At 38.2% G+C, this 12,463-nt stretch overlaps 1 protein-coding gene across 1 annotated transcript in view; it reads left to right on the top strand.

Annotated features, from left to right (window-relative positions):
* The window catches only part of ranbp2 (RAN binding protein 2), a 28,646-nt gene that overhangs the window by 1,158 nt on the left and 15,025 nt on the right, over window positions 1-12,463 (top strand). The window contains exons 2-19 of the mRNA XM_053329241.1: window positions 1,281-1,348; window positions 1,444-1,555; window positions 4,224-4,376; window positions 4,653-4,883; window positions 5,035-5,177; window positions 5,564-5,759; window positions 6,260-6,400; window positions 6,681-6,840; window positions 7,223-7,404; window positions 7,652-7,851; window positions 8,614-8,737; window positions 9,480-9,641; window positions 10,047-10,184; window positions 10,579-10,710; window positions 10,851-11,078; window positions 11,240-11,323; window positions 12,043-12,184; window positions 12,312-12,406. Of these exons, the coding sequence (XP_053185216.1) occupies window positions 1,281-1,348; window positions 1,444-1,555; window positions 4,224-4,376; window positions 4,653-4,883; window positions 5,035-5,177; window positions 5,564-5,759; window positions 6,260-6,400; window positions 6,681-6,840; window positions 7,223-7,404; window positions 7,652-7,851; window positions 8,614-8,737; window positions 9,480-9,641; window positions 10,047-10,184; window positions 10,579-10,710; window positions 10,851-11,078; window positions 11,240-11,323; window positions 12,043-12,184; window positions 12,312-12,406 (2,691 nt within the window). The remainder of the gene's footprint in view (window positions 1-1,280; window positions 1,349-1,443; window positions 1,556-4,223; window positions 4,377-4,652; window positions 4,884-5,034; window positions 5,178-5,563; window positions 5,760-6,259; window positions 6,401-6,680; window positions 6,841-7,222; window positions 7,405-7,651; window positions 7,852-8,613; window positions 8,738-9,479; window positions 9,642-10,046; window positions 10,185-10,578; window positions 10,711-10,850; window positions 11,079-11,239; window positions 11,324-12,042; window positions 12,185-12,311; window positions 12,407-12,463) is intronic.

Here is a 12,463-nt window from a genome sequence, read left to right as displayed (position 1 = left end):
AAGTCCTTAATATTGTGAACATACTTGGCCAATAAAGATGTTTGCTATTGTGATTTATAGTGCCAATAAAGTCCTTTATTTGTTACTGTACTTAGGGAAAGACAAAGAGAGAAGTTGAAGCTAAAAAAGTAAATGTAAATGTGGCAGATATCCACTTAATATGATGAAGTCAGTCTGAAGAAGCCTCATATAAGCTTCACATCAACTTTTAATTGTAGTTTTGCAGAAAATCTATGTGGACACCACTTCTTTCATTGAAAGTGCATCTGAAGGGGATCTTTTAATAGCCAGTATGAACAGGAGGAGTGATTACAATTACAATGTGGGAAACCTCTGTTATGTACATACTGACACCTGAAGGTTGTTTTTAATACAGACTAATACAGACTTTAAATATTGTGAACCTATCCTTTTTAACTCATCTGGAGCAAAATACTTGTCGTTTACACACTCCCAAATGCTCATTCAGAAATCTAATGGTATTGATTTGAGTTGCTTCGTTTGTACGTCACCTGTTGCATTAAACATTTTATGCATCAAAGACGTTTATGGTACTGACAAGAAGAGGAGCAGATATAGCCTGAATAATAATTTCATAGTTTCAAGTTTATTTTACTTTTTTAGAAGGAGGGTAATGGATCACATACAGATACAAAAGCAGCTTCATGTTAAAGTATAGATGTAGGAGTCCAGGTGTGTAGGTGGCATCATACTACAAAAAAGTACCTGCATCATCTTTGGATGATGAATTGACAATGCCAGATAATATGTAATTCATATATTGAAATTACTGGTGTCTTATTGTTTTAACGTCCAAAAGTAACTTATTCCAGTTCACAGCATCTCTGAACCTGAACAAACAGGCGTCCATGTTATTAAACCTCTTCAAGAGAGCACAGATCCTGGTCTAGTGGACATGAGTCCTTTCAGCTGCAGCTCGTGGGCTCCGTCTTTAAACGTAGTATTCACCCCACTGAGTTGTAGTTGTACAATAATCACTGACTGCTGAGGAAGGCTCGACTGATACTGGATTTTTGTGGCCGATACCAATATTAACTTAAGGAGTAAAAAAATTACAATATCAATATAATAATTTAAATTTTTTGATAATTTTATATGGTCACTTAAAAACACTTGACCAAGCTATATAATGAAGGCTTGATATTTCACTATTTCACAATAAACTTTGCCAATTAGCTGTAATAGTGAACACAGCCACTCTGAAATCAATGATTAAAATTCACTAATCTTCAGTATCAATGTTTTTTTCTTCTTCACAGAAGCCAGTCAAAGGATTTTTATTTGCAAAACTCTACTTTGAAGCAAAGGAGTATGAACTTGCAAAAAGGTAGGCACATGACCTTTTCCTGTGGTTGACTGAATGTTATCGCCCCTCTAGCGAAATTATCTTAACACTGCTCTTTTTCTTTTTTATATTCCTAGACATGTATCAGAGTATCTCAAAGTCCAGGAGAGGGACCCCAAAGCACACAAGTTCCTCGGACAGCTCTTCGAGAGAGAAGGAGAAATCAACAAGGCAGTAGGATGTTACAAGGTAAAAGGAATGTGGGAAAAAGTGCAAAACAAAGATACTTTTCCTGACATGGTGTTGCTGTGCTTTGGTAGTTTTAGTGTCTGGTTTCTCTTGTCCGTGTATGCAAGTGACCCCAAATTATTTGTGATGATCAGACATGTGTATGAAAGGCATTCAGGTTTAAAAAATGCAGTCAATTTTCCATTTTATTGAAAGTGGTCAAATCAGGATGAGGATAGCCTTAATTAATGCCCAGGCAGTGTATCATATAAGTGTTTTCTCAGTTTTCTGTCACTTCATAAATCTCTCCATTTATACTATAGTGACTCAATTTTTGGTTGTCTTGGTTCTGGACTCCAACACTAGGGCCCGAACGATACTGGATTTTAGGGGCTGATGCCGATACCGATATTAGGAAGCAAAAACATTCCGATATCGATATATTGGTTGATGATGTTATAAGTACAGAATATATACATTTACACAGTTTTTTTTTTGTAATGTTCCCTAAAATCTAGTTATCAAACACTTGTGGCAAAGATATGATATTTTACTGTCTAACAATAAACTTTATTGTATGAAATGACATCAGCGCTCTGAAACAGTAGAAGAGCTGCTGGGGATTTAATCATTATAATTGGCTATGAAACGCAGACATATATTGAACTTGAATTAAGAAAAATGACAAAATATACATAAAGTGCTGCCTATATAACTTTTATTTATTTATTTATTTATTTATTTTATATATCAGAACATATCAGACAACATATTCACCAATACCAATATATCAGGATATTGTGAGAGTATCGGCTGACCGATATATCAGTTGAGCTCTATCCAACACAAAGGATCTAAAAGTATGATGAAGCGCAAACGTTAAGCTTTAGAAATATGAACATGTCAATGAGAAATGTTAAATCAATTCATTTACACACACTTGATTTAATCAGTGTGAGATTCATCTAGATGAGCAATTCATGAATGGTACACTTTACGAGCAACTTAGTTTATAATTAAACTCAGGATATTATTTTATCCAGAGCCAAATTTACATGAGCTTGTTTATAATTAACACCTCAGTCTACACACTGTTAGCCACACAACGTAAAAGTTACATGGAGGTCGCAAACTCAGGTGCGAGATTCATTCAAATGAGGCGGCGCAAAGTCAGTTCTTGATATTTTGGCCAAAGAGCGACTCATACATCCTGAGAATAGATGTCTCTGAACCATGTCTGTTTCTGGTGTAACATCATTCTAGTGATTTTTATCCACAAGAACAAACGGCAACAACAAAATGTTTGAAATGTGAAACAGCTTTAACTGTTTCAATCAGTGTCTTTGTTTTAAATCAGCGTCAAAAAGTTAATGTTTTAATGTGGTTAAAGCAGGAACAAAAAAGCAGGTAAAGCAGTCTGTATTTATCTAATAGGGCCTCTTAAGCTGCTTTATAATCTATGAAAAGCTTCTCCTTCAGTTCATTACATCCCTGCAGCTATCTAAAGTTAGCAGGACAGATAAGTTGATAAATCTGAAACTTCTCATTTTGTCAGAACAGTCACATTTCAAGTTTTATTCTTGAAAGTATTATGGTGCAAATGCTGCTGAATGAATCACAGTTTAATATATAATTTGACTATTAAGAACATTAGATACATTTGAATCATGAGTGAAATGGTGGATTAATGTGATCATATCAGCTTGTCAGCAGGTTGTCTATACTATTGTGATAGTGGCACAGCTGATTTTTAGGAGTGTGACTTACAGTTTATGTTGCTGAACATACATCATACCTGCCACTTCAAGCTTGTTGTTGGGCGATTAAAACAGCACCCAAGGTATCTGTTTTGAATACACTGCAATTATCTGTTGATCCAGACAAACTGGTATTTGATGATGGAGTTAATACCTGCACAGGGAGTGGTAATTACTCTCATACATACATACTCTCTGAATGTAGGTTAATTCATTGATGAGTAAGTTCTTTAGAAGCAGTCTACATGAACTGTGTATGCTTTCCTCTCCTATTAACCTAGTATTCTGTGTAGTCAATTTATGGTTAATGTAAGCACAATGTGAAACAATTAAAACTTGGTTTGATATCCAGTAGATGATCCATTAAATGTCCTTTCTAAATTGTTTGGCTTGTTAACAACTTCATTATATTATATGATTATAATATGATTAAGTTGTTTTACAGCAACTCATGGCACTCCAGCGGGGCACATAAGCTGTTAAGAGACCCCATTGTGCTGTTAAAAGTGTGTATGATGATTAGTCCACTGTCACATTTTTATTCTCTGTAAACACAAAGCAGGGAGAGTAAACATTAAATGGAGCACATAGTACACATTACCAAATTTCATAAGCAAATAAAGAAATAATGATGAAATCCCATTGAAGTCACTTGTATTAACATTGCTACAAATGTTGTGATTTTTGAACACTCATCACGTATCACATTTATCTTATTTATTCAGTAATTCATTTGACTGCTCCCTCCTCCTCTGATATGTGACTTCATCGAGATATAATTTAAATAAACTAAATTATATTTCTTTCCCGCCTCTCTCACATATCACTTATTGTTTCTTTGACAGAGTTTTTCCCTTTTTGGACAGATCTGATGTCTGCAAGCTTCTGTAAAAACTGACGCCAGTATGTCTGCACTTTTTGTCTGTATGTAGCGATCGGTGGACTTGAACCCGGCCCAGAAAGACCTGGTGCTGAAGGTGGCAGAGTTACTGGTCAACAAGGAGGAATGTGACAGCAAGGCAGACTTCTGGGTGGAGAAGGCTGCCAAGCTGCTGCCAGGAAACCCTGCTGTCTTTAACCTGAAGGTGAGGCTCCTTTTCTTTTGAATGTCCAGTAAGAAGTCTGTGTGACTATCGGTGTCTTGAAGTCATCTCATATCACTCTTTACGTTCATAATTTACAAACTACTGCTTAGTTCCCAGCCTACTATCGTCCCCTTTCTGTCTTCATTTTATGTCATAACTATTTATGAACAGGAATTTTCATATCTAGATACAATCCAGGAAGGAGGTACATATCAATTAAAGGTTTAAAGGATCCCATACCGACTCTTTTTGGTTAACCTGTTCCCCTCTATGCAGGAGCGTCTGTTGAATCGTCAAGGTCAGCAGGGTTGGAACCAACTCTCTGACCTCCTCCAGGCCGAGCTGGCAGCGCGGCCGGCTGACACACATGTCAACGTGAAGCTGGTTCAGCTGTTCTGTCAGGACGGTCGGCTGGATGAGGCCGTAAAGCATTGCCTGGCTGTTGAGAGAAGGGGCATGCTTCGCCACAGCCTGGACTGGTACACCGTGGTGGTGCACACACTGCAGGTCAGTAGGGACTTTAATGTAGAAGGGCAGTAATGTACAACAGGAGTAGTGTGCATTTATAAAGACTTGCCTGGTGTATATTTTGTATTATGTTAAAATCTGTGTTTTAAATTTAAAATAATTCTAATAAATGGATGACCTTTTGCTTCAGGAGTATCTGGCTCAGCCCAGCATCGCCAGTGATGAGAAGATGTGTCGCTGTCTCCAGAGAGAGCTGCTATTGGCTCACTGCAGCCTGCTGAGAATCACACTGTCTGGGAGCAGTGTGCAGCCCAGCATTGATGCACTCAGAGAGTAAGTGTTTGTCTACACACATCCTCTATGGATAACATGCAACTCTGAAACCAAATGCAAATTCTACTCAAGACTACATTTCTTTATATTTTCATGTTGTTATCACACTTCCTGGTACTGTACTATGTCTATGCCTGTAAAAGACTTTCTAGGTCTGCAACTAATAATTATTTTCATAATTAATGAATCTGCAGTTCATTTTCTTGATTAGTCAATTAGTTATTTGGTCTATAGTGACAGAAAATAGTGAAAAACTGCTTGAAAAATTATTAATGGCTTATCAAAATAATTCCAATCACTCAAAGAAGCTGATCTTCTTAGCCCTACAACACCCATGTTTTTGCATTAAAATTAATGTGTGTATATGTTTGTATTTATTTGTGTAGTTTTGACCAAGCTATGCAGACCCTGAGTAGCATCGCAGGCCGCCATGCAGACTATCTTTGTGAGGTGTTTGTGGAGATGCGAGGTCACCTCTATTTGCATGTTGCCACATTAGTCCTGAAGCTGGCTCAGGATCAGCAAAAGACGTGGAGGGCCGTCATTGACCTGGCTGCACTGTGCTATCTGCTGGCATACCAGGTACCAACACAAATATAACCACTATATGTCCAGTCCTATTATAATGTCCAGTCCAGTCCTATTATAATATGTAACTTTATTAGTCCCTCATTTCATGATTCATTTGTGATTTATTTATTTGAACAGTCAAAGGTTGTTATGTTTGTAGCCTTGATATATTACTGCTAAGATAGACAGTTTTATGGTGATTTACATTGTGTTTACTAGAGTTAATTTACGTTGTACATACAGGAGAAACCTCATGGCTCATGTGTGTTTTCCAAATGAGTATCAACAAGTGCCAAATTCTGTGGCATTGATACACATAAGAAAGCTGAACTTCTCACTTACTGTTTTTATTTATTTATTTTTGTTTTTAGGCTTACAGGATAAGTTTTACTTTCATAATAGTTAAATTTACTAAGTTTCCATACACAGATTGAATAAGGGAGCCAAGGCCAGGAACATTTGAACTTAGACGTGTTTCTGGTTAAAGTTTGTTCTGTTTTTCCTTCGACCAGGTCCCCAGACCAAAGAGTAAAGTGACCAAAAGAGACCAGTCAGGGCCTCAGCTTCTGGAGCTGCTGGCAAACGACCGACTGAGTCAGGCTGGCCACATGCTGCTCAATCTGAGCACTGACGCGTCCACCTTGATCAGAGAGGTCTGTCCGTGCATTCTGTATCAGTTTGATTCAAGTTTATAGCACTTGGAGCCTGGAATCAAAAAAGTTTTGTTGTAGGTCTGTGTGATGAAGAGATTTGATTAATTAAGTATAACACATGGAGCTGAGATTTTCTGCAACAGCTGAAAATATCTTCACTTTTTCTTTGTCTTGCTAGCATTTATTTTCTGCATCACAGCCATCACATGTTGACAGCACCAATTAACAGATGTTTAATTATTTTTAAGTTTAGAAACTGATTTTCTGTGTGTGGACACAGGTGGTGGAGGCGTTTGGGAACCGTTGCGGTCAGGACTCTCTGTTTGAACTCCTCTTTGGACAGCAGGCCTCTTCTGCATCTTCCTTTATTGCCAATGATGACATTCGTTCCATAAAGGCAATGACTCCACAGATCTCTCAGCTAGCCGGGTGGGATGCTGGTACGAAACTAGAAAGGCTGATCATTATAAGTGATAATTATATTTTGTGGATGACCCTGATGTGATAAATAATAGTATTAATCTTGAAAATCCAAAAATGTACAGGGGACAATGAAGACAAAATTATTAGACTGACAAGTTTATTTTAACTTAATTATTTATTAATTTATTTTTATTGTAAATTTGCAAAACATTTTATTTAGTTTTTGAAAAGTTAATTAACACTAGACTTGATTTAACTTCAGAGTGGGCAAAAGAAATGAATACAAACTAGTAAACTCAAAGAAACAGACTTCTCAAACAAAAATAAACATTAATGAAACCCATTTTAAGCACATTATAAGCACCCATATATTGTAATGACTTGGTGCCTTCTCTGTAGGCTCCATCCTGCTCCACGCCGGTGATTTGCAACATTTGAGCTGGTTGGGGTTGCAGTGGACCCTTCTGGGTCAGAGACCAGAACTGCGGGATTGGCTGCAGCAGCTCTTTCCGAGGCTTACCCTGGAAACCTCCAAACTGGACACGAATGCACCAGAGTCCATCTGCCTGCTGGACTTTGAGGTGGGTGCCAATGTGTGGGTTGTTATGTTGGGTCCGTATAAAAAGAGGATGGAGAGAAAAGAGAAGTCTCCAGATAATGTTTCACAATTTTCCCATATTAAACAGTCTGTATACAAAGAAAAGCTTAACTTTAACACACACTTGCAACTCATTGATCTTAATGGTTCTGAATTTTTCTTTTCTTTTTTTTTTTTGCGTTTCTTTGAAAATGTGAACCTCTGTCTCTCTTCTTGTTTCCTCCATCCAGGTGTTTATATATGGTGTGGTGTTCTGTAGCCATTGTCAGCTTCAGGAGACGGCAAAGATCAGCAGTGCAGTGAACCAGCAGCAGCAACAGCAGCTCTACGAGCCACGCTGCCTCCCCCTTCCTCTTCTTCGCCTCCTGACCACCGACAGACAGAGGGAGTGGTGGGATGCCATCTACAGCCTCATTCACAAACAAGCTGCGTGAGTATCTGAACCGAAGGGATCTAGACAGCATATGACACTCAGGAGACGGTCGTGAATATGTTTACATGCACAAAATACTGTTTGTTTCTATTCTGAAAAAGGCAATATTCCTACTAAGCTGTTTACATGACTAAAGTGGACCAGCATATCCCACCTGTCTTAATTGAAAAATGCTACATTTGGAAGAAGCCCTACTTTGAAGTATCCGAACGGGATATGTTATAACCTATTCAGATTATTGTCATATTAGATTATTGTCATATTAAGAATAATAGTTGAATATAAGTGTACATCTAAACATAGTCATTGAGGAAACTTGAGCCAAATTACGGTTACTCCACGATGCATATTTTCAAAAATATAAGCTGTATGGCTGTCAGGTCATGTCTCAAATAATCCCCAATCAAAGTTATTTAAGGATATACCCACTCTTGTCCTAGCATTTTCCCCAAAACGTGTCAGTATGTCAGTGAGTGTAAACAATTTTAAATTTCATCACAGAAAACAGGAAGCTAGATTGAACTCTTTCTACTGTTGACGACGGTATTAAACTCACATTGAAACTCCTGTTTAGTCATTTAAGGACAGCTCAGGTGAGCAGGAGTGGGTACAAACATAAAGTTTCCACAGCTGGCTGCTTGCCAGCCAGCCTACTTCACCGTTTGTCCTCACATTATTGAGATGAACAGACCAAAACAAGCGTAACCGTTGTGTGTGTGTGTGTAATACTCAGTGAGTTTGTCGTGTGTCTCCTTTTAGTCCTGGCATGTCAGCAAAATTGCGAATGACTGTGCAACATGGACTGAAAACTCTGAGGGCTGGAGAAAAAAATGGGCTCCAACCAGCACTGGCTATTCACTGGGCTCAATGTCTCAGCCAGACGGTATGTACACACACAAAAAAACACAGACACTGTTCTCTGCAAGCTCAGAAAGAAAAACAAAGGTGATCTTAAGGTCATGACCTCATATGTGGGGTTGCTTGACATGCAGACAAAGCTGCAGGAAATTTCTGATTTAGATATACCGGATAAATAAATTGCTTTAAAAATCTATTTAAAGTAATTTGTGTTGTTAATTATTGGTATTTTATGCCTGTATTAGATATAGATAGTAGAAAGATTGCAAGAAATGAATGAGATGAGTAACAACACACAACAAAGGTCCCCAGATGGACTTGAACAGGGGAAGCTGCAGTGTTTTAACCCCTTGGCCATGGCCTTCTCCTCCTCCTTCTCTGTAGTCTTAAAGTTGACTTTTAAAAGCTATATGTTCAATTAAAATGAGAAGGTAGTCAGCTAAAAAAGGGGTCTGTTACGTGGGTAGTAGTCGTGCACATGCAGCACTGCCAGATAAATTGCACTTGCTTGCCTATACACCTGCTCCTTTCTGTCACACTTTACAACTGTTAAATGCGATGCACACGTGCTTGTTTGGACAACCACATGTGCATCACACGTGTTTGTGCTTCTCTGACACTGTCAGCTTGTTTCAATAGTACCATGTGTAACAACTGAAGACTTTTGTCAATAGTGTACTGTGTGTGAGCTCTGCTTTTAGCTCATGTGACAGGCTCATCTTCTTTCCTTGATATCCATCTGTATTTTTGTATGTTTAACAACCCAGGTTGATGGACTGAAGTCATACTATGACCAGAAGGAGTACATCAGCCGCAGTGTCCACTACTGGAAAGTCGTCCTTCCACTGTTGGACAGGATCAAAAACAGACACAGTATACCCGAACCCCTCGAACCACTCTTCATACACTTTCGCTCCAAAGATATTCAGGTTAGTAGTATGCTGTCATGATTTCATTTTCTTATAAATCTAGTAGTGGTATGCAACCATTGATTAGTTTTATCCTTCTGTGTTTACAGTTATCGCTGTATTTTGTAGTATATTGCTTTTATTAGGTTGTAGATGGTTTATGAATATGATGTTTGATTTTAGTTAAGTAGAACTTAAGTAGTTGTTAATGGCCCACACAGATTTTTCCACATTTTCAAGCAGTGAAGTAGTTCTGTAGGTAAGATGATAGAGCATTGTAAAGCCTAGGAGAAGCTGTTTGATCCCTACTGGGACCATTACAGCAAATATCCAAGAACCTGTATTCACCTGTTGACAGATCTAAGTTGTATCATGGCTTACAATTAATGTGTATTTCTGTGTGTGCATGTCCGTGTCCCTGCTCAGATCTCATCTGTGAAGGGATATGAAGAGGAAGCCCAAATCACATATGCAGTTCTCCTTGACATTGAAGGCAAGACAGAGGAGGCCATCGCTGCCTTGGAAATCATCAATAACATGTCGTCCGCCTGGCATCTGGCTCAGGTAAGTAATTTACTGGGATGGCTTCCTCTTTTTTACCTTCTGACTTTAACAATGGCTGTCGATTTATAATCATGCCTTTTGATAGACCTGTACCAAAAGATGTATTTTCTTTACAGATAAAGAACTAGTTTCAGGTTCATCTTACATTCATTGCATGAATAGTTCATTGCCAATAATGATTAATGTATATTTCAATTAGAATAGATAATAAACATTTTACAAGACTATGGCCAATTGATAAGCTTTTTTTATAGATCTGTGGAGCTCTATCGGCACCAATTCTGATACCACACATACACAAAATTCACATATGGATGCTTAATGTTAGTCTTTCTGAAGCCTGTGCTATCTTGTCTTTGTATTTGTTTTCTATGATGTGCTGTTTCTTTGGCAGATCTACCAGCGGCTGTCAGAGGAGGCCAGCAATGGGGTTGAGGAGACACAAGACAGGTGCATCACTTTTCTGAGGAAGTTCAGGACCTACTTGGCCAAGATCTATAATGCCAATGTAGATGACTTTGACAAGGTATATCCATTTTTTGTGGCTGAACTTTTAAAACAAAAGCAATGAATGATGAAATATGGTGTATCTTAGTATCCTTATACTACTATTAAATGTTAGAATTATATTGAAATAAAACTGTTCTCTACATTTTGTGTCCACAGTTGCCTGTGTCCATGGAGGAAGTTTATGACCTTCTGAATGATGTGAACCAACAACTGGGGGAGAATGGGGAGGACATGGATGAAGGAGAGGAAGAGGACAAGGTTGGAAGAGGACCAGCCCATTCCAGCCCTGCTCATCCCATAGAAACCAGTGCCACCATATCCCACGTCAAATTTTCCACTCCCTCCCCAAATAAAAGCATTGTCTCTCCTTCCAAAAGACACCTGGTAGGTTCAGATTATTTTTTATCATTTAGAAGACCATTTGAGATTTATATATGGTTATTAAAAATCTGTGTGTGTGTGTGTGTGTGTGTGTGTGTGTGTGTGTGTGACATATTGCTAAAAGTTGGACATTACTTACATAATTTATTTTTCTTGTTGTATAGATTTCTCCGAAGACCCCACCTCATTGGGTGGAGGACCAGAAAAGTCTCCTTCAGATGCTGTGTCAGCAAGTTGAGGCTCTCAAGGTTAGGATTAAGGACTGAGCACATTTTCATTTAATTTCACACAAATTCCACCAGTAAGAAATTATTTAAAGAATCCAATGAAAATCATTTCTCTGCAACCTTCCCTTCTCCAGTCACTTCCATTCTACCTCCCTTTAGTACATATTCCTCATTAATGGTAAATGTGCACTTTTTTGTTTAGTATAATCTGCAAATGAACATTGACGAGTCCTGCCATCACTGTGAATAACTCAATCCAAATTCATCTCCTGTGTGGTTTCTTGGTAGTGGCATGAGTAAACTTGATTTGGATCAGCACAATACATATGTCTTCAAATTTGATTAAAGACCTACCTCTTCCAAATTTACTATGCCTAATGTGTTGCTTCATATATGTCAGGTGGTTTCATTCTCAAAGGCTTCTCTTTGATCTGTGGCTTGGATTGTACCTGCCATTTTTTTTTTTTAAGTAAATGAATGAGAACAGAACAGAGCTTATGTTGAGTTTTCAGCCACATGAAGTAAAACGGCAGCACATCAGAAAACAGATGCTGCTTTGTAAAATGTGATCAAACGTCCTGCCTGTCTTAGTTCTAGCCACCATTTGGCAGTTTTATGGTTTTAAACATGGCATGGTACATACTGTTATTCTACATTAAATGGCTTAATCACCATTGTGTGTTACTTTTAGTGTAGGTTTAATGTTCTGTTCAATTCTCATTAAGCTACTTGTTTTGCAGAATGAGGTTCATGATCTGAGACACAACTCTTCAGTGAGTGCAAGTTCTCCTCATCACAAGATGTATGGAGAGAGTTATGGAGCTGAGGGCCTACAGGAGCCTTTCACCCCAGTCCAGTCCTACCATGGGGCCCCCCTAACGGGTCAGTATACTGCATAGAACAAAAGCATGTCTTAATGTATAGTTCCATATTATTTTCGGTCAATGCTTTGATGAACAGAGTAAATAGTATATAGAATTAACAAAATCTTTACATCTTTTTTTTAAAGTTGCCACCACAGGCCCTTCTGTGTACTACAATCAATCTCCGGCATATAACTCACAGTATCTCCTGCGCACGGCAGCAAATGTAACCCCCACCAAGGTAATTATGTCACTGTTTAATAAAGTTTACAGTAATTACCTTTTTCAGGGTATATTA

Source organism: Scomber japonicus, chromosome 11 (genome assembly GCF_027409825.1).
Source record: "Scomber japonicus isolate fScoJap1 chromosome 11, fScoJap1.pri, whole genome shotgun sequence".
In the NCBI taxonomy this organism is placed as follows: Eukaryota; Metazoa; Chordata; class Actinopteri; order Scombriformes; family Scombridae; genus Scomber; species Scomber japonicus.
The sequence above is the reverse complement of the archived record's forward strand: the minus strand, read 5'-3'. Positions and strand labels throughout refer to the sequence as shown.